This window comes from Myotis daubentonii, chromosome 3 (assembly GCF_963259705.1).
Source record: "Myotis daubentonii chromosome 3, mMyoDau2.1, whole genome shotgun sequence".
NCBI lineage: Eukaryota > Metazoa > Chordata > Mammalia > Chiroptera > Vespertilionidae > Myotis > Myotis daubentonii.
The window spans coordinates 163,196,296-163,217,960 of record NC_081842.1 but is presented as its reverse complement, the minus strand read 5'-3'; the positions used below and the strand labels follow the sequence as shown (position 1 = coordinate 163,217,960).

The 21,665-nt window shown below is 40.4% G+C and overlaps 1 protein-coding gene across 2 annotated transcripts in view; it reads left to right on the top strand.

The window, feature by feature from the left end:
• AK5 (adenylate kinase 5) overlaps positions 1 to 21,665 on the top strand; it is a 198,933-nt gene that overhangs the window by 41,024 nt on the left and 136,244 nt on the right. For both annotated transcript variants that reach the window (XM_059689152.1, XM_059689151.1), the window contains exon 6: positions 9,805 to 9,996. In XM_059689152.1, coding sequence (XP_059545135.1) covers positions 9,805 to 9,996 — 192 coding nt within the window. The remainder of the gene's footprint in view (positions 1 to 9,804; positions 9,997 to 21,665) is intronic.

Genomic DNA, 21,665 nt, shown 5'->3' with positions numbered 1-21,665 from the left:
TCCAGTGACGGTGAACCTATGACACACGTGTCAGAGCTGACACGCAAACTCATTTTTTTGGTTGATTTTTCTTTGTTAAATGGCATTTAAATATACAAAATAAATATCAAAAATATAAGTCTTTGTTTTACTATGGTTGCAAATATCAAAAAATTTCTATATGTGACACGGCACCAGAGTTAAGTTAGGGTTTTTCAAAATGCTGACACGCCGAGCTCAAAAGGTTCGCCATCACTGGCCTACTCTTTCATGAATTTTCATGCATCGGGCCTCTAGTAATAGATAATATGTCAGGTTTATATCCTCATACCAATGACAGAATCTCATGGATAATTATTCTCATTGTCAATATTATGGATTTAGAAGTTAAATGTTTGTAAAGAAAGGGGTGGTTTAGAAATTGGCTAAATGATGAGCATTAGCAGTATGCTAAGATCTTACACTTCTTCAAGGTCTGTCCCAAATGGTGATTTTATTGGCTGGATCTGAAAACATCACCCAACATTATCACCCAATCATTTGACTGCTTCTTAATAGATACTATTTTCTGTGACCTAATCATTCAACCCATGCACTCATAATGAAGAACCCGTAAACGGACCAATGTGAATGGGCAGGCACTGCTCTTCCCACGAGTGTAGAAACAGCTGGTGTATTTGGGGATTCTGCCCATTTGCCTTCATCCCTCTCTCCCCTCCAATCTCAGAGTCCTTTTGTGTATTTCAAGGCTGTTTGCCTAAAGCTAACACTAATGGTTCCCCCAATTTCCCAAATGATCATTAAAATCAAACACATCTCTAAAGACAATATTAAGAATAATAATGATGTTTTGCATTAAATTTTATTTGACCTCTGCTCATGAAGGGGCACATCACTGTAGAGAGTTTAGGGTCATTAGCTGTCCCAGATGATCTTCTTGCCTCCAGTCTCTCCCCATCGAGTCTGCCCTCGGCACTGCCATTGGCATTCATTCTAAAGCACAAAATGCAATATAATACACTCGTGTTTATAAGGTAAAATCCCAACTGCTTAGCAGGGAAGGCAATGCTAGCTCGTATACTCTCAGTCTACCTTTCCAGAGCTTCCACTTCTCGCTCATAATTGGATCTTAGTAAAAATTAAATGGAAGAATAAACAAATGAATGAAGTAATTGCCTGCATAATCAAATTAGTGGTGGGGAAAAGATGCCTTGGAAAAATAGAGTTTTAAGTTTACATTCATTTCCATATTGTGGACCTGGTACATATTAAATAAAACCTTAATATTTTCCTCTTCATTAAATTTCTACATCTTGACAGCTTAATATACCCCAGCTGCTTTTATTGAAATGAAGATTTGCACCATAAAAATTAAACCACAGAAGTGCACTTTTCAAAATCTAATGAGATCTTTTTAAGACCATTAATGATACACTCTCTTCATATGAATAATTTGGTTTGTAACAAACTGTGAAAGAACAGAAAAACCTAAACATGACTTAACTAAAGTAATAGAAATAGTAGACAGTAAGAGATTACCACAGGGTCATGGAAATGGATAGAATATAGCTTTTGAACAAGAAATGCCAAAACTATAAAGAATAAGGTTTCACATATTGGTTATCTCCTTGTTAGTTTCTTTTGTTTTTGTACCCAATTATGTTGGCATTTCAGGGTTTCTCGTTGTTATTCCTGTTATTTTACTTTTAAAGACCTTGAAATTTCAATAAGCTCCTGTTTTGAGCACTTGTTTCTAGTATGTAAAGCAGAAGCCAGCACACAGCTCCCTGCATCCCATCTCCAGAGACTCTGATTCAGTAAAGCAGAGTGGAGCTCATGAACTTACATTTCTGACAAGCTTCCAGGGGGTGCCCACGAAAGGACAGCTAGTGCGGAGCCAAGTCTCCATGTCGTTATCAGAGTTTGCCTCCGCAAAACAGATTTCACTTAATTCAGACGCTTCATGTAATTGCAACAATAATGGGAAGGGGAATGGTATTTGCCTTGGAGAAGAGAACCTTGGGAGAAGATGGTCACCAACACCAGATATTGTAAGAATTGCCCTATGGGAATGGCCCTCCTCTTTTTTCCCATTTTTTAAAACATTGTGCTAATCATATCCTGTTTGATAAAGAGGTAATATGCAAATTGACCCTCACACCCTCACAAGATGGCTGTCTACGACCAGGCTGGGAGGGGGGTTAGTGAGGGGCAACCAAACGACTGAACAAGCAGGCTGCGTGGAGTGACCAGGCCAGCAAGGGGGCAGTTGGGGTTGACCAGGCCAGCAGGGGGGGCAGTTGGGGGCAACCAGGCCGGTGGTGGAGCAGTAAGGGGCAACCAGGCCAGTGTGGGGGGCAATTTGGGGTGATCAGGCCATCAGGGGGGAGCACTTAGGAGCCACCAGGCAGGCAGGTAGGTGAGCAATTAGGAGCCAGCAGTCCAGGATTGTGAGAGGGATGTCTGACTACCAGTGGGATTGAGCCTAAACCGGCAGTCAGACATCCCTCGAGGGGTCCCGGATTGGAGAGGGTACAGGCTGGGCTGAGGGCCCCCCCCTCCCATGCACAAGTTTTGTGCACTGGGCCTCTAGTTGTATTATAATTATCTCTTCACTCAGCTGTCAGAATATGAGCTCCTTAAGGACTGGGAAAATGTCTTATTGCACTTTCTAGTGAAGGCCTAATACCCAGTACTGATCATTGAAAGCATGAGAGATTAAAATATTTGAGGAACAGCCTGGCTGAGGTGCCTCAGTGGTTGAGCATCAACCTATGCACCAGGAGGTCACAGTTCGATTCCAGGTCAGGGCTCAAGCCCGAGGTTATAGAGTTGATCCCCAGTGGCACTCACTTTTGGCTTTGTTTGTTGTTCTTTTTCTAGTTCCTTTAGGTGGACGGTTAGGTTGTTTATTTGAGATGTTTTTGTTTCTTGTGGTAGGCCTCTAATACTATGAATTTCCCCTTTAGGACTGCTTTCACTGTGCCCCATACATTTGGTGTTGCTGGGAGGAGATATCTCTTGTGGTTTGAGTTGCATTTCCCTGATGATTAGTAATGTTGAGCATATTTTCATACACTTGCTAGTCATTTGTATATCTTCTTTGAGAAATGTCGGTTCAAATCCTTTGCCCATTTTTAAAGGTTTGATATTTGTCTAGTTTTACCAGTTTTCTTTTGGGAATGTTTCCATGGCATGTTTTGTTTTGCCATCCTTTTACTTTTAGCATTTCTGTATCTTTATATTTAAAGTATACTATATATTTAAAGTATCTATTTAAAGTATATTCAAACACCTCTGATGCCCCACTTCCTATTCTCTCAGCCCACCTTTTACTTGACATTGCAGCTGAACCCAGCTTTGTGCCAATGTAGTGTTTCAACCATTTTCATTTCATGGCACCCATAAACTACTAAAATTCTGTGACACACTATTATATATTGAATCAAAATTATACCAATTGTCAGATTGGCAAATATTGCCAATCTGACAATTGGTATAATTTTGATTCAATCACATCACACAGCTATTTTATGTTGGCTGTCATCCTTTTTTTTTTTTTTTTTGGACCATCTAAAGGAAAAGAGATCCATGCCCCTGACCAAATAGTCAGATATTGCATGCTTTAAAAACTCTTGCGGCACACCCGTTGAAAATCTCTGTGCCAGTGGAATGTGCAGCAACTCACTGTGTTTGTTTGGCCTCCTGCCCTGAGATGCATACATACAATGAGAAAGTATGACAGAGGTAACATGCCAAGGGACACCTACTGACCAAAGGGGCAGGATCTAACGGATAAAGGCTGCTCACCCATGTTCCCTCCAAAGGCCCCACAGCAAGGAGTCCCAGTCTCCTGTCATAGTGACCAGGTCAACACTGCACCTTTGATTGGCTTGCCCTCCTCCTCGGCATTCTCCCCAGTCTCCTACTCCCGCTTTCCTGCCTAGGCTGTTTTCATGCTACTGAAACATATGGACTGCAAAACCTAAAATCTTTGCTCCCTGACCATTTACAGGAAAAGTTTGCTGACTCCTATTCTAGGGATTATGGTATGCATCACTAACTCATTAATGACTCATGCAAATTAATACTTTTACCACATCCTGAACAGACCTTAGAATAGTTGAACTTCATTTACCTGCCTCGTGACTAATCTCTATTGTTAAATACCACAAAATAATTTTAGTATTTTTATAGGGTCAGTATTCATTTAGATTTACCTATGTATTTCCCATTTTGTTGTCCTTCATTCATTCCTCTGCATCAACTTTCTATCTTGGATCACTTTTTTCCTACCTAAATAATATTCTTTAATATTTCCATTAGTGTAGAATTCCTGATCACAAATTTACTCAGTTTTTGTTTCAAAATGTCTGCATTTAATTTTGAAAGATATTCTTGCCCTAGACGGTTTGCCTCAGTGGCTAGAGCATCGGCCTGCAGACCGAAGGGTCCCAGTTCGATTCTGGTCAAAAGCACATACCTCAGTTGCAGGCTTCTCCCCAACCCCGGTCTGGTCGGGGCTTGTGCAGGAGGCAACCAATCAATGTGTTTCTCTCACATCGATATTTCTCTCTGTCTTTCCCTCTCCCTTCCACTCTCTCTAAAAATCAATGGAAAAATATCCTCAGGTGAGGATTAAAAAAAAAAAAAGAAAGATATTCTTACTGGATTTAGAAACTTAGGTTGGCAGTTACTTTGTATTGACACTTTAAAGATGTCATCTCGTTTTCTGGCTACCATTGTTTCTTTTGAAAATTTAGCTGTAAGTCTTATTGTTGCTCCTCTGAAGTTAATCTTTTTTATTTTATTTTTATTTTTTGTTGGTGTTATTGTTAATGCTGAAGGCTGAAGATAACCTTTGTTTCTTTTTTTTTTTGGCTGCTTTAAAGATTTTTTTTATAGTTGTCTAGCTAGACTTTCAGCAGTTAGATCTGGGTTTTCTGTTTGTTCTTCTTGGTTTTCATATTACTTCCTGAATCTGGAACTTGATATTATTTGTGATTTTGGAAAATTCTTAACTATTATATTTTCAAATACTGATTTTTCATTTTCTCACTTCTTCCAGAACTTTAAGCCATTGTCTCATATGTCTCTTTTGCTCTTTTCTGTACTTTTCCTGCCCCTACCTTCCCCTTGCTTTATTCTGGATATTTTCTTCTGACCTTTTAGTTCACTAAATCTCATTTAGAGATATGGAGGGTTTGGGATGATTCTAAATGAGATTTAGTCTTGTGAGGACTGGTTCACATATACTTGGGTGGTGTAGCCTTTACAATTCCAACTAAAAGCGTGGGGCTACAGTAGTTGTTTCTAGAGCTCTTGCTCTTCGGTGAGCCTCATATTCCAATTTTTGTCCCCCAAACCCTTAGTCTGTTGAAAACTCTGCCTGTCAATTATCTCCATGTTAAATGATAATGAAGCTCAGTTTTCTACCTTTTTTTTCTTTTTATGATCTAGTCTGTCCTCTGTGGTAATGATATACTAGTATGTTCGATAAATGTTTGATGGGTGAAAGAAAAAATTTATTTCACATTTTACCTTTAGGCAGAATAAGCAAGCAAATTTTAGCCCAATATTAGAAAGAAATTCCCAATTATTACAGTCATCCAGAAAGGGGCTGCCTTATAAGAAGCAAGTACCCATCACAAGAAATGCTCACAAGAACATTCAAGTTTAAATGTTCAAAGTTAAAAATCACTTGTCAAGGTATTGTGGAGAAGATGACAGGTTTGGCATTCATTTGGGTTAGATAACCTCCAAGTTTTTTCCATCTCTTAGTTTCTGTGATTCCAGATTTTGTTCCAACTGTGATATCTCTCTCTCTCTCTCTCTCTCTCTCTCTCTCTCTCTCTCTCTCTCTCCATTTAGTACTTTGCTTCCTGGCTTCTGACAGTGTGGTCTGAATTATGGAGTCTAAGCCTTATAACATGTATTCATAAAGAATAGGGCAGTCAAAAGTACTGACAGTTAAGAATGGGAGTCTTAAAATCAATTCAGTTGGTAGTCTGACACAATGAATATTGCCTTTGACTATCAAAGGCAATCACAGGCTCTTTTTAACAGAGTAATCACTCAGGTAGGGACTTTAAGAAAATGGATAGAGGAAGATTGACTTGACTATATAATGACAGGAAAAAAAATGATTTAGTTGATTCAGTGGGAGGAACAATGTCAGTAATTGGGAAGTTTACTTCCTTGTAGACAAAAGCAGTATCTTGGGGTGTTTTTTCCTTACTCATTTACTTATTCTTTCAGTCATTCAATCAGCAGATATATTTTGAGAACATAGGCTAAGAAGGAGTCACTCTGTTGAAACTTCTCAACATTTCATGCAAGTGAATTTCATAAAAACTTTACAGGGGCTTCACACCTTTCGGAACAGAATGGTACCTGCTGCTATTTTACATTTTGGGGGAAAAGCAAACAATTTAAATACTTTTTCCTTTAAAATAACGCACTGTCAAAAACGTGAGCCCCCAGTGAGTGGACATACATGGTGGTCATTGGGAAACAGATGCACAGATGTGCATGCTTGTGGCTACAGACACTCTGTTGAACAATCAGCTGGTTATCCCTACTTGTCAGGGTGGTCTGGTCTGTTCTGCATCTGAATTTTTATATCCGAAGCTATATATTGTTTAATGTACACTAAAGAAAGACAGAAAGTTCATCACAATTATTAAATTAAATAGCTTTGCAGATTCACTTCAAGGTCATTATTTTATATTGGGTAAAGCTGACTATTTCCAAAGGTTTTATTATATCACACAAAAATTACAAAGCAATTGCCTAAATTGTTAAGATTTCTCAAAAGCTGTTTAGATGTTTTTAAAAAACTGGGAAATACTAAGCTACTGAGATAGGATGAGGGGTTTCCCCTTATTTTATTTACAGTTGAGAAAACTGAAGTTCTGAGAAATGGAATCATTTGCCCAAGGACAAACAACTAATAGGTGGCAGACTCTAGATTCAAATTCATGACCATCTAATTTTCACGTTCATGCTTATAATCACTTATGCTGGTGTGTGCCTGAGCTTGCACGGTGGCAGGAGGAATTGGGGGAAGAAGAGACTGAATGGCATTTCAAAGGCAGAATCCACAGGCAATGGCGATATGTCAGAGAGATTGACGTTTTGACAAGTAAGGGTTAGAAATGTACTAAGGCTTCTAGCTGAGAGATTTAGGAAAGTAGTGTTGTTACCATAAAAATAAATAAATATGCAAACAAACAAGATGGGAATTTCATTTAGGTAAAAATGTGCTGAAATTGATGTTGGCCTTGCTGAGTCACAGATAACATTAAGACTCACAGGTAGAGCCATCATGTAGCCTATTGGACAATATAGGACTATTGAAAGTCATTGCCAAAAAGTAGATTTAAAATCCATTAATAGGGTAGTGGTTGAAACCAGAAGAGTGGAAGGACACTGAGAGAATACAAAGAAAATTAGAATCTGAAAAGGGAAAAAATTATCTAAGCTGCAGGGAATGCCCCACTTGTGGGTCTGAGAAGGAAAAAATGTGAGAGAAGAAAAAATAAACAAAATAAAAACCAAAATGTTAAAGGCGAACCAGGACAACATTGAATTATGAAAACCAATAGTAAACATGGCTAAAATTTATTGAGCTCCTGGAACAAGTTTGTGCTCTGCATATTACATACAATATCTTATTTAATCCTTAGAGAGGGAGGTTTGTGTATCTCTATTGATAGAGGACTCAGAGGCTTAGCAAAGTTAAGTCATATACCCATCACTCAGCTAGGCAAAATGTAGAATCCATGTTCCAGCCTCCAGAGTCTATTTCCTAACCAGTGGTATCCATAGTGCACAAAGCAAGCCACTGTGGGAAGAAAATATAACAATTATGATTATTGTAACTCATCCTTTTTACATTGTATTTTTCTGTATACAGTCAGCCCTCTATATCTGCAGGTTCTGCACCTGCAAATCCAACTCACCACAGATAAAAAATATTTGAATGGAATTTAATGAACAAACTGAACAACCAAGCAAAATACAGATAGACTCAGATAGAGAGCAGGCAGACAGCTGGTGGGGGGCAGAGGGTGAGATGAGGGGAGTAGAGGGGTTGAGCAAAACAGAAGAAAAAATACAGAGAACTTGTGGACATGACAACAGTGTAGTGATTGCTGGGAGTGGGTAGTATGGAGGTGGAAGAAGACATAGAGGAGATAAATGGTGATGGAAAAAATAAAATAAATCTATTTGAAAAAAATGTACATTGTTGCTGACATGCACTATGTAGTAGGTCTATTGTTGCCATGGTAGTGGACTGTTTTTCTTGTAATTATTCCCTAAACAATACAGTATAACAACTATTTACATAGTATTTACATTGTATTAGGTATTCTAAGTCAGTGGGTCTCAATCTTCCTAATGCCGCGACCCTTTAATACAGTTCCTCATGTTGTGGTGACCCCCAACCATAAAATTATTTTTGTTGTTACTTCATAACTGTAATTTTGCTACTGTTATGAATCGTAATGTAAATACCTGATATGCAGGATGTATTTTCATTGTTACAAATTGAACATAATTAAAGCATAGTGATTAGTCACAAAAACAATATGTAATTATATATGTGTTTTCCAATGGTCTTAGGCGACCCCTGTGAAAGGGTCGTTCGACCCCCAAAGGGGTCGCGACCCACAGGTTGAGAACCACTGTTCTAAGTAATCTAGAGAGGATTATAAAGTATATACAGGAGGATGTGGGTAGACTATGTGCAAATAAGATGCCATTTTTACATAAGGGATTTGAGCATCCTCTGATTTTGGCCTCCAAGGGGGCATCCTGAAATCAATCCGCCAAGTACCCATAGTGACAATTATACTATACAACCCGCGTCCTATGGTAATATATGCATATCATGCATGCATGCATACTTTATAAACTAATAAGTACACATTTATGGATATATGATCAAATAGTTTACTAATGTAAGGATGCAATAAAAAGTTTTGGAGATCATTGTTTAAATCACTATACACAACTGCATTTTTTGGCTTGTCTCTTTTTCATCAAGAAACTGTGTTCACTTTAATGACCATGTTACCTTTTAAATGCAATATTAGTTCCAATTGAGTTGAATAAAAACTTTATTTCATAGGTTCTTTCCATGTCATTCCTCAGTATTTTCAGAAATTCACAAAGGTCTTTGAGCCACTTAGTGCATTGTAATAGTGGACAGAACACAGTTTAGACTAGAGAGATTTAGGTTCAAATATCAACTTGGACCTTACTGACCATGTGACCTCAGACAAGTGCTGAATTTCTTAGAGCCTCAGTTTACGCATCTGTAAAATGGAGGTAATATTTACCCTGCAGATTGTTGTAAAGTGTAGCAACATCAAGGGAAATAACTTAGCACTAGGCCTGGCATATGGTAGATACTGTTAAAAGGGCAGCAAGTGGTAATAATAGCAGCAATCCTTTTTAACTGTCCACATCTGTGGCGCCAGTAGTCTCTAAAACCAGGTCACATATCTTTGGCAAAGTTTGGCCTATATTGTTCTTAATTCAACCAGGATACATATTTGAGCATAAACAAAAGTATTTTCTGGAAATAAGTAGGGTCACTGCATATGGCTATGGGGACATGGCCATTTACATGGACTGTAGCAGCAGTGGCTCCTCCTGATCTAGTGTAGAGTGATAGCCCTGGAAATGCACTGGCAAAAAACACAGCGGGCCAGAAATAGGACAGCTGCAAGAGAACCAAAGAGATGGAGGCCATTGTCTGCGCTTGCATTGGTTGGTGTGTTGAATGCCTGTCGACTTGCTTAATGCTCTCCACAGATCTGCACTCCCGACTTGGTGGTATTCCTGGCTTGCACCAATCAGAGGCTCAAAGAAAGATTGCTGAAGCGAGCAGAGCAACAGGGCCGGCCTGATGACAATCTGAAAGCTACGCAAAGGAGACTAATGAACTTCAAGCAGAACGCTGCTCCACTGGTTAAATACTTCCAGGAGAAGGGGCTCATCATGACGGTAAGTGAGCCATGGTTCTACATGTCCTGGACAAGAACGATCTTTCGTATTTCTCCTTAGCCCCTATTCTCATGTAGAAATCTACTTTACATTTGAAAAGTGGCTTTGGGGGGTGGGGGGGTGGGGGGTTCAGATTTAATTTTTACCTGATTTGCCTTTATTAAGTCATAATGATAAAAATACACACATTTTTGTTTTAATTAATTTTATAAAAGATGATAACTTTTAACCATGGCTAGAATTCCACAGCCCCCAAATCAAAAAGGACTTTGAAATAATTATTTGAATTATATTTTAAGCAATACTCGCCCAGCTTCTCAGTATGTTCTTCTGTCTTTGGAAACCTAACAAAATTGATAGACTTAAAAACACATAGGGACATAGTATTCTACATATTAGACTTAAATTGTAATTTAGGCTTCATCGTAATGTCCCACATAAAGAAATGAAATTCTGAGGACATAAAAACATTTCCTAAGGGCTCGACTTGTCATGAGGAAGTGCTACTGTCAAAAAACAGGAGGTGTTGATCTTTCTGCTCCATCGATACAATGCAAACATTAATATTTTCATAAATGTTTAGTTTGTTTTATGGCTAATGATACGCAGAATGCCAATGAAGGATGAGGCTGAATCATTAGTTAATATAATTACTAGAATATAGGATGTTAAAGGTGAAGATTCAGCTCAATTTATGATCCCCATAGCATCCTGGATTCAAGTATTAAAACATAGAGGAGAGGAGGATCACAGGATCTGAAAAAGGAATTTTACGAAAGAAGACACTAAAATTGGGGCAACTCCATGGTAGCTGGCTGGTGGCCAACCTCAGCAAACCCTCCCCTTAGCCCTTAGGTCCGTCCTTGTCTGATGGGGTTGCAGCCCCCGTAGAGAATCTGATTAAAGTGACCGTGCCCATTCCAATACAATACATGTACAATGTTTCTCACAAATTTTAAATACATCTACTGATGCCCATCCACAGAGCTCCTATGACCCAACAGTTACTGGGTTCAAGTATCTCTTCATTAGACTAAAGTGCCCTTAAATCTGAAAGGAATAGCCAGGACATTTGAATAAGAATCTCGTTGCAGTCTTCTTAGCTGTGAAGAAATATTTACTAGGATTTGCTCTTTAAGTGGAAGTTATGTCAGAGAATTGTAAATCCGATCTGAAAATTGTTTACAGTGCCAGAGTTCATTGTATGGTCTCAAAGAGGCATTAAGTTACAGGAAAGATTTCAGAAAACCAGGGTGGATGTTTCTGTAACTATTTGTTGCTGGGGTTACTGCTTGTTTCTCTTGCAAATTACCAATGCTGAGCTCTGCGTGCAAAAAAGAAATTGGCCCTACAGACCAAACCCCAAAGGTTAGGTGCAGAGCCAGAGTTTTAACTGATGTTTGCAAGGCTTGACGGTATTACTGCAGCGTTTCTGATGACTCCCTGCTTGTCACGTTCGGCATCGCGAGCAGAGCAGATTTCCCCCGTGAATGCAGAGTGGGGATTGTTAATTTACTAATATTTTGCATGGAGGTGAAGTGCCGTCGCCTCTAATTGAGGGAGTCAGTACCAATGTGCATGACAGCCTGTATTGTAACCTCATTGCTAAAACCAAATGAGCTTGAAGATAAACGCTTCTATTTACTGGGAGAATGCCTGCCTTGGGAAGTCGCCTTTTGAAAAGCGGTGAGTATTAAACACAGGCTAAGCGCCGGAGAATGTAATTTGAAAATCCATTTGACAAAAGGCTGCCTCCTGAACCACATGTCCTCCTTCAGAACTTGGGTCATAGTTCACTTTTGGAATTAAATATGGTAGCATTTCTACTTTTAAAGATGAGTTAGATAACATAGAAATGGTTGTCTTTATTCATCACAAGCATATTAAGATGTTAGTAAAAATCTTGGGTTAATTGATCAGACAAAGATATTTCCTTTTCTCTGTAGTTTTTCTTTCCTTTTTGCTTCTACCTGCCCCTCCTAATTTATTCATTTATTCATTCAGTGAATATTTATTGAGAACCAATGGGTGCCAGACATTCTGCTAGGTGTTAGGGGTGCACAGTTAAATAAGGAAAAGGTAAGGCTCTTCCTTTTATTCACCGGCATATTCCAAGCACCTAGAAGGGCCATTGTCTGGTACATAGCATGCTCACACTAAATGAGCAGAGCTTACAGTCTACTGGGAAAGTGATGTTAAACATGAATCATCGAGTGTGATGACTAGCAAAGGACTAGACCAGGGGTGGGGAACCTTTTCTCTGCCAAGAGCCATTTGGATATTTATAGCACCATTTGAGGGCCATACAAAATGATCAACTTAAAAACTAGCCTGCTCTATTTGGTCACGCATTTAATTAACTCTCCTCTAATGCCTTGGCAGGGCCAGACCAAATGTTTCCCCAGCCTTATGTGGCCCGAGGGCCGGACGTTCCCCACCCCTGGAGTAGAGAGAGCCTCACATGTCATGCACAGGCCCTCTCCTCCCTGCAGGTACGCTTCATTATTTGTCTTGGGTGGAGGATCTTAAGGACCACACTGAGCACATCCCTCCTCAGTCCCATTGAGAAAAGTCATCTTGGTGCTCCTCTTCTCTAGGGCTTTGGAGTCTGAAACTTCCCACTTGGAATTTCAGCTCCACTGCCATTTAATAAATTCCTGATGCTCTAGGACTTGGTCTTCATCTATAAACTGGAGATGATGTTACCTGCTGTGCAATGTTGTAGCACAGGTGAAATGAGAGAATGCAGGTGATATGGCAGATGATGGCAATGCAGCCCCATGGCCTGGCTCAGAATTCAGCTGCAACACCTGCCACCTGTGTGACCTTCTGCCGGTTACTGATCTTTTCGGTGACTGACTGACCTGTAAAATGAATGTAGTTATTGATCCTCCCTCCGTGTAATTTGTGAGGAGTAAGTGGATGTCAAATTCTCAGAGCAGTGCCTGGAACATTGCGAGGTCAATTCAAATGATAGCTATTATTTTATTACTAGAGGCCCGGTGCATGAAATTTGTGCATGGGGGGGGGGGGTCCCTCAGCCCAGCCTGCACCCTCTCACAATCTGGGACTACTGGCTCCTAACCACTGGCCTGCCTGCCTGCCTGATCGCCCCTAACCCCTCTGCCTGCCTGCCTGATTGCCCCTAACTTGCTCCCTTGCTGGCCTGATCGCCCCTAACTTGCTCCCCTGCTGGCCTGATCGCCCCTAACTTGCTCCCTTGCTGGCCTGACCACCTCTAACTTGCCCCCCTTCTGGCATGATCACCCCTAACCGCCTCTGCAGGAGGCAACCTGGTGGATCAGGGGAAGGCGCTGCCCCCATTACCCTGCTGCTGCTGACACTGCCGGCCTGAGCCTGGGCCCTTCGCAGCCACGCCTCAGCCCTTGCAGCCTCTGCAGCTTTGTCCAGAAGGACGTCCAGAAGACGCCTGTCCTAATTAGCATATTACCCTTTTATTAGTATAGATTATTTTTATTTCTTCTTCTCTCTCAACTCTCCCACCCCCACCCCACCCCCCCTCCAATGCCTATCTTTTGGAACCTACACGTACCACTAACAATTCTGTGCTCTTCAAGGGTACTATGTTGCCTTTTCTTTAATAGTTAGATTAGCGAAGGAATCCGAAATGAAGAATTTAGGTTTTAAAAACATCATGCCAAATTCATTTTTTTCCTTAAAAGTGCCTGTTAATCAGTTACAAAATTGTGTCAGTGTTTCCTTTAACTTCTATATCATCCATGTAATCAAGCTATATAGTGGCTGTGTCTGAATAATGTAGCTGAATTGTAACAAAGGGCAACTTATTTTTTTTTTTCATTTTTACTTCACCATTGCCTGTATCTGTTGGCAGATTTGACTAAAGAAAAAAACCAGTGACTGAAGAAGAAACCGAATTAAAATCGCCAGGGTTATTGCCTGAATACTGTATCTTATTGAGATGGTTCCCCGCATGGGGTCTCTTTATTTTTATCCTTTTATCATATCCTTCTATGCACAGCCATCTGTGTGGGTATGAATGAAATGATATGCAATCACAAGGTTAGTATTTTAGGGACTTCATAGAATCTTTCCACACAAGCTTACACGTTGTTTTTTTAACTTTCCATAAGGTTGGATGTCATTGCTCATCATGTCTTTTCAGCATTATGCTTCTAATTAGGATGCTGAGAGTTCCCAAAATTTGTCAGAAGTTTTTCTTCGAAGTTTGAGTATTACTGGGATTAGAAGAGCTGCTTGTGCAGTCTTACTGAATAGCTGTGTCTTATGACACTTTGGAGCACTTGGACTTGATGAAACTGTATAATTCTTGAACAATAATACCCCTGTCTATATTTTTAAAGCCTCAATATTATGTATTTTAATGACAATTTTGGTCTTTATTTTTAAATCTATAAAACTTGTCTTTGTTTGAATCGTCTTCACTATTGGAACTGTTACCGGAAAACCCCCTGTTGAGCTTTGGCTGCCTGTCGCTGTGACCAATAACGAAGGCAGGGTTGAATCATATTAGGCGTTTATTGAGAAGGCCAGCCAACCAAGAACACAGTGTGCTTACACGCATTCAAATCCTGTCTTACAGCAAGGTGCAGGGGACAGGATTATAAAGGGGAAGGGGCTGGGGTGAGGCCAGCCCTGGAGGTCCTCAGCCGTCAGCTATTGTCTTTAGTCCTTAGGCGATGAGGTGATGTTGATGAGATGATGTTTTGACTCCTGGTGGGTCACTCTGATGATGAGTTCTGTTTGCTGGATTCACAGCTGAGTCACCTCCCTAATCACTTTGCACAGGCCTTGAAAGGAAACTTAAGAAAAACTTAACCCCCGATTCACATAAGTATATGTGTTCTAAGATTTAAGATAATATGATTACTTTTCAGATTAACTCAGGTGCTCTATCTATTAGATTATAGGTCTCCCCTATCAACCCCCCCCCTTTTTTAAAAAAAAAATAGCAATAGTTAAGACAGGTCAAGTCTTTGTAAGTTTGATGAACTCTTTATAAACTACATGTGGTTGTTTTATTTGTTTTTTAAGAATAGGATTTTTTTAATGCCTGAAAAATAATAGGGCAAGATGTAATGTTTATGTTATCATTTTCTGAAATGCATTATGCCATTGGGTATTCTATTCAGTCAGAAAAATATGCAACTTGCCAGGGAAATGGTTGTACAATCGTGTGCCATGCATAAATACCACTTAATATGGGTGATAATCAGTGAAAGTCCACATGTAGCTTTAGGCTGTGAAGTAAGCAAATGGTCATTTTTCTTCTAGGCTTATTGTAGGAAGAAGAAAGAGCAGCAAACCTTGAAGTGAGAAGGAAGTTGTAGTCAGAGGATGTATGAAGAGGCTACTAATTAATACCAGGTTAACTGATGGGGTATCTTCAGCCAGGAAAGCACAGGCTGAAAATGTCAAAACCAGGATAATTTCTGTTCACCAACACCAATTTTACTGGGAAAGTGGGTGAGGGACTAATTATAAACCTTCTTGGCCTATAGCAAGGCCACATAGACCAGTGATTCCCTAATGCTCAACAGAGCAGAAAAAACAACAACAATTTTTAATGAGGCTATGACGAAGTTCGCTCTTTTCCTTCAAGACCTCAGTTTTTAGAGCAGTTTTAGATTCACAGCAAAACTGAGAGGAAGGTACAGAGATTCCCTGTACTCCCTGCCCCCACATATGCATAGTCTCCCCAGTAAAAACTTTCCCACCGCAGTGGTGCATATGTTACAATTGATGAACCTACATTAGCACATCATAATCACACAAAATCCACAGTTTACCTTAGTGTTCAGGATCACTCGTGGTGTTGCACTTTCTATGGATTTGGGGGAAGATTTAGTAACAAGTATCCACCATGATGATATCATACAGAGTATCGTCTCTGCGCTCCATCTATTCATGCCTCCCTACCTCCCCCGAAACTCCCACCCTGACCCCTGGCAACCACTGGTCTTTCCACCATCTCCATAGTTTTATCTTTTCCAGAATATCATACAGTTGGACTTTTACAGTATGTTGTCTTTTCAGAGCGGCTTCTGTCACTTAGCAATATGCACCTACGTTTCCTCCATGTCATTTCACTGCTTGGTAGTGCATTTCTTTTTAGTGCTGAATAATATTTCATTGTCTGGCTGTACTACAGGGTTTTTTTGTTATTTTTTTTCTTTTTTTGTTGCTTAAAGTATTACAAAGAGTATTACATATGACTCCTTCTTTCCCCCCCCCCTTGACATTCCCCCGGCCTCCCCTACCCCCCAGTGTCTTATGTCCATTGGTTATGCTTATATGCATGCTTACAAGTCCTTCAGTTGATCTCTTACCCCCCCTCCCCAACCCTCCCCGGCCTTCCCTCTGTAGTTTGACAGTCTGTTCGATGCTGCTCTGCCTCTGTATCTATTTTTGTTCATAAGTTTATAATGGTCTTTATTATCCATAAATGAGTGAGATCATGTGGTGTTTTTCCTTCATTGACTGGCTTATTTCACTTAACATAATGCTCTCCAGTTCCATCCATGATGTTGCAAATGGTAAGAATTCCTTCTTTTTTACAGCAGCATAGCATTCCACCATGTAGATGTACCAACGTTTTCTAATCCATTCATCTGCTGATGGGCACTTAGGCTGTTTCCAGATCTTCGCTATGGTAAATTGTGCTGCTGTGAACATAGGGATGTTTTATTCATTCACCAACTGAAGGACATCTCGGTTGCTTACAAGGCCTAGCAGTTATGAATACAGCTACTGTTAACATCCATGTGCAGGTTTTTGTGTGGACATCAGTTTTCACTTCGTTTGGATAAACGGCAAGGAGCACGATTGCTGGCTGGTATGATAAATGCATGTTTCGTTCTGTAAAAAACCACCAAACTGTCTTCCAAAGTGGCACCATTTTGCGTTCCCAGCAGCAGTGAGTGAGAGTCCCTGTTGCTCCACATCCTCTGCAGCCTTTGGAGTTGTCACTGCTCTGGATTTTGGCCACTCTAACAGGCGTGTAGTGGTAACTCATTATTGTTCTAACTTGCATTTCCCAAGTTGGATTTTTTTTTTTTTTTTTTTTTTTGCTAAGTGAGGGCTTTAGGGAAAAAAAATCTAGTGTTGCCATTGTTTAAAGGGATTTTTTAGCACCCAAAAACATTAGGAATGATATAACTCCAAACAAAATTTCTAAATGAACCAGTTTGGCTTTAAGAAAAACTCCTGACATTTGCCTTATTTTTCTCATGTTGCAGTGGGTTAGGGAACACGTCATCACAAACTGGCATCAGTGCTGGGGAACCCCTGGCACAGAGAACCATCCTTCTCAAAACCGCACGAGTATTGATTCACAGGCATGGTGCCTGAGCTCCAGACAACCCATTTACACTACATTTGCTTACTCTGCCCCATGGCACTTTCTTCAAATTTGGGAATACTCCCATTATGTATTTCAAATTTGCCACCCAAACTATGTGATTCCCATCCCACCAGACACTCTTAGCCAAAGGGAAAATAAACAGGAATAGTAAAAATTAATTTTAGGCAAAAGTTATGCATAGTTGTTCATTAATGTCAAATTTCATAAGAATCAACACTAACATTTAAAACACAAGAACACTTATCCCTAAGCGTCCAATGCATAGCCACTGGTTAGTTATCCCCATCTCCACCAGCACTCCTGCCAGAGTGATGACAAAGAAATCTAAGCAGCATAAACCCTCAGCCAATTCAAAAAGTCACCTCAACGTTAGGAAGGCAATGAAAATACTTGATCACAGTTTACCCAAACAAACCCATTCTCCTAAAATTACCAGGAGGGAAATTCTGTCATTGCTTCTCAGTAGTTAACAGGTTGATGAATTTGTACTATGTAACAGGGAAGCTGTATTTCCTCCAAGTACCAACCCTACTTACATCCTGTTTAGACATCCAATGCCATGTAACCAAAAGCCCCCACTATTTCCTACTTGGTGGATGTAGTAGCTAAGACAGAGACTAGTCAAGGAGGAGTGTTTAAAGGCTAATAAATAGGAAAGCTGTGATGCACTCTGGGAGGTACTTACTTGGGTAACGATGGTGTGTTGTGAGCCTGGATGTATGGCCCTCTGAGCTGTCAGTAGCCCAAAGTATTTTTATATTAAGTAGACAGTGCCTTTTGGCATGAAACCTGAGACTGAGAGGCCCTCAATGTAAAGAGCCCAGAAGTAACATACGAAATATCCATTGTTGACTTGAATACGAGCAACTTATAAGGAATCACAATGTCTGTGCAGCAGGCATTTACCACACCCTTCTATGTGCAAAGCTGGCAAGGTGGCACTGCCCTAGAAGAAGCACTGTTGCTTATTTGAGGAGGGGGACATCTCTGTGGATTAGTGGGTGGTACACATTCACCTACTAACATAGACCTTTGTAACCCTGGTTTAAACATATCCAGAACGAAATTAAAAAGTGCATCTCATTACTTTCATAAACTGTTATTATTGGGAGCTCTAAAAACTAAAGTATTAGGATACCAGTTTCATTCCCTAATCTTTTGTATAGGAAAAAAAAATAAAAGCACTGAAAAGACAAAGCCATTTTTGCTCACAAAGTGGCAACTGCCTACAGCAAAGAAAGACCCACAGTTCGGGGGCAAATTATGCTGGATCCTAAATGGCCTCAAAGCAGCAGAGAGAATAAGCAGATATTGTATTTATAGCTCATTCTGGTGTTCCGTCTCTGTCTCGGTAACAAGCAAGCATCTGACTCACAACTTCCCCACACCCAAAGCTTGCTCAGTGTCAGTCCTGTTCACACTACGCAGGCAGAGAGCAAAGCAACAGACTCAGCCAACGCATCTCCTTCCAAAGTGGGAACTGACACTGATCATATAGCCACCCTATTGTCAGGGTCTGATGGTAAGAGCTCTACTCTACCCACAATTACTCTAATTGTGATGCTTCATACAGGTGTTCACAGGAGAAATGAGGAGGAACATAGTGAATGATGGTGATTTCTTCCCCAAAGAGATGTAAAATCCATTTCTGTTGGTTTTATTACTACGCATATCCCTGAATTAGAGTCCAAAAAGCCTGATAAACAACTTCTTAATCATCTTAAATATAAAGTAGGGTCCTCAGATAATAACCATGAATTAGATGATGTGTATAAAAACCAGATAATATTCAAGTGAGTACATTTGGAAGATTCACACTAAGGCAATTCTGATTCCAAGAACTGTTTTGACAGATCTACCTAAGAATACTTTAATTAAGGCCTGTCCTATTTCTATGGGACTGGCTTTCACAACAGCTTGCCTTTGTTTGTATTTTTTTTAAAGAAATAAAGCAGATGAGATGATAATTGATAGCTGAATGTCATGTCATACTAACAGCTTCCTTATAAATTCTTGTTTCAACACTACAGTTTCTGACAGGAAATTGTATACACATAGCACACACACATACCACATACATACACATACACACACTCACACACACACACATTGTTGGCTGGCCACTTCCCCAGGAGACACTCTGTGATCAGAACAATAATTTTGACAGTGATATCAACAAATATTTCACACTTACAGAATTAGGTCTTAGTTAACTTTAATATGTTATACTGAGACTTTTGAGGATCATAAGTAAGAAAATAATTTGGTAAGGTTCTTGGACTAAATTTTTTGTGTGCTTAAGACCAAACTAATTGGAATTGGTCAATATCTTTAAAGAGAGATGGCCCTACAGTTAAATTAAGTGATTTTTAAAATAGAAGACAAAAACAAAAGAAAATAAAAGACAGGCATGTGAGACTTGCCAGTCAGAAAAATACAAGACAACACTATGAATAGATGGTGTCTTAAAAGACAATAGCTAACCATTTCCGAGTGGTAATATGTGCTTGGTCCTATTCAAAGTGCTTCATGTCAGGTGTGGTTCTGGTATCCTCACCTAATCTCCAGGAGGCAGCCACGGCCATCATGTCCACTCTGTGGAGAACACGGAAGTGCATGAGAGAGGACCTGGCCCAGGCGCCCACAAGTGCTGTGAAGCCGCGGCCCAGACCCCATGCAGGGCTGTGATTGCTCTGCTGTCCCCTCATTAAAACATGACACTTACGCACTCGGGGTCATGACGAGAAAGCACATTGCTGCCTTCTCCACACAGTTACTGTTTGATAAGCACCTCTATTCATTTCTGTAGTCTGTTCATTTCTGTTTCTCAGGAAAGAATAAATGAGAACATTAATTCCCTTGCTGCATTACATCGATAGGGTTTTTAAAGTAATTTAAGCCGAAACCGGTTTGGCTCAGTGGACTGCGGACTGAAGGGTCCCAGGTTCGATTCCGGTCAAGGGCATGTACCTGGGTTGCGGGCACATCCCCAGTGGGAGATGTGCAGGAGGCAGCTGATCGATGTTTCTCTCTCATCGATGTTTCTGACTCTCTGTCTCTCTCCCTTCCTCTCTGTAAAAAATCAATAAAATATATTTTTTAAAAAAATAAAAGTAATTTAAATAACAGATCTAAAGTAATTAAGATAATTCCTAAAATTGATTCATCTGAACTCATTATTACAAGGAGGAGATTTTACCACGAATGGCCAATTATTGGGCCTTGCATGTTTGTTTAGTTACACGACCCACCATATTCTCCCCTTGCTCAGTCCTACAAGTCAAATGTAAACCCATGACCGCGGCTCTGCTACAGGCAAAGCCCTGAACTTTGAGTCCTTTGAGTCCTATAGCTCCCCTTCCCCATTACGACAGTCCTCTTGTTCCATTGATCGAGGGCCTACTGGATGCCAAACAATAACACTCTCCCAGATACAAGGGACAGAGGCAGGCACTGCAGGGAATTCAAAGGTGAAGGTGACGTGGAGACAGGTCTGCTGTCATAGCTTTGGTGTGCAGTCAGTGACAGATGCATAAATAGCTCAGATACAGCAGGGGAAGGGGTAAGTGCCACCCACCTGTGTAATAGGCCAGGGAGTCAGGGCAGAGGAGTAACTTCCTCCTGGAAAGGGTAGGAAAGGCTTTCCTGGAAACGCTGGCCCTTGATGGGCAGATAAGAGGTGGAATCCTGAAAGGCCAGGAAGGGCATTCTAAGCAGACACAAGACCTGTGGGATACATAATGGAGCAGGGGAATGGGAAAGATGGGACAGGTGTGCTAGAACCAAACTGGGGAAAGCTGTGCTAGGCTGAGCAGGGGCTCCTCTGCTGGCAGGGGGGCGCTTTAAAGGCTCTGAGCAAGGGAATGACACTAGAAATACTACACTGGTGGCTGTGTGTAAAACATCGAATGGAGGAAGCATCTAGAAAGGATTGTGCTAAGGGCCTGAGCTGGCGTGGTGACGGTGTGACACAAGGTTCTGCTTCCCTGTGGGGCAGCTCTACAACCATCAGAATCGACAACATGCATGGGGTCGCCAAAAACACGTCTGAGGAAAGCAGCACTCATAAATCACCGCATGTAACACGTAACATAAGTTTTAGCAGTTTGATTTCCCATCTGGACAGCATTCATGGCAGAGTTGAAAGGGAAAGGGATAGGAAAGGTAAAGTAACAGATTAAGGACTGTGATTCACTAAAGCACTGTAAGGTGACATTGAAATTGAAGCAAAGAGATAACTGGGGAATCTCCAGTTATTCTTTCCACAAGTAATTGTTTCAAAATAATTATCAAGTGAGTAAATTAA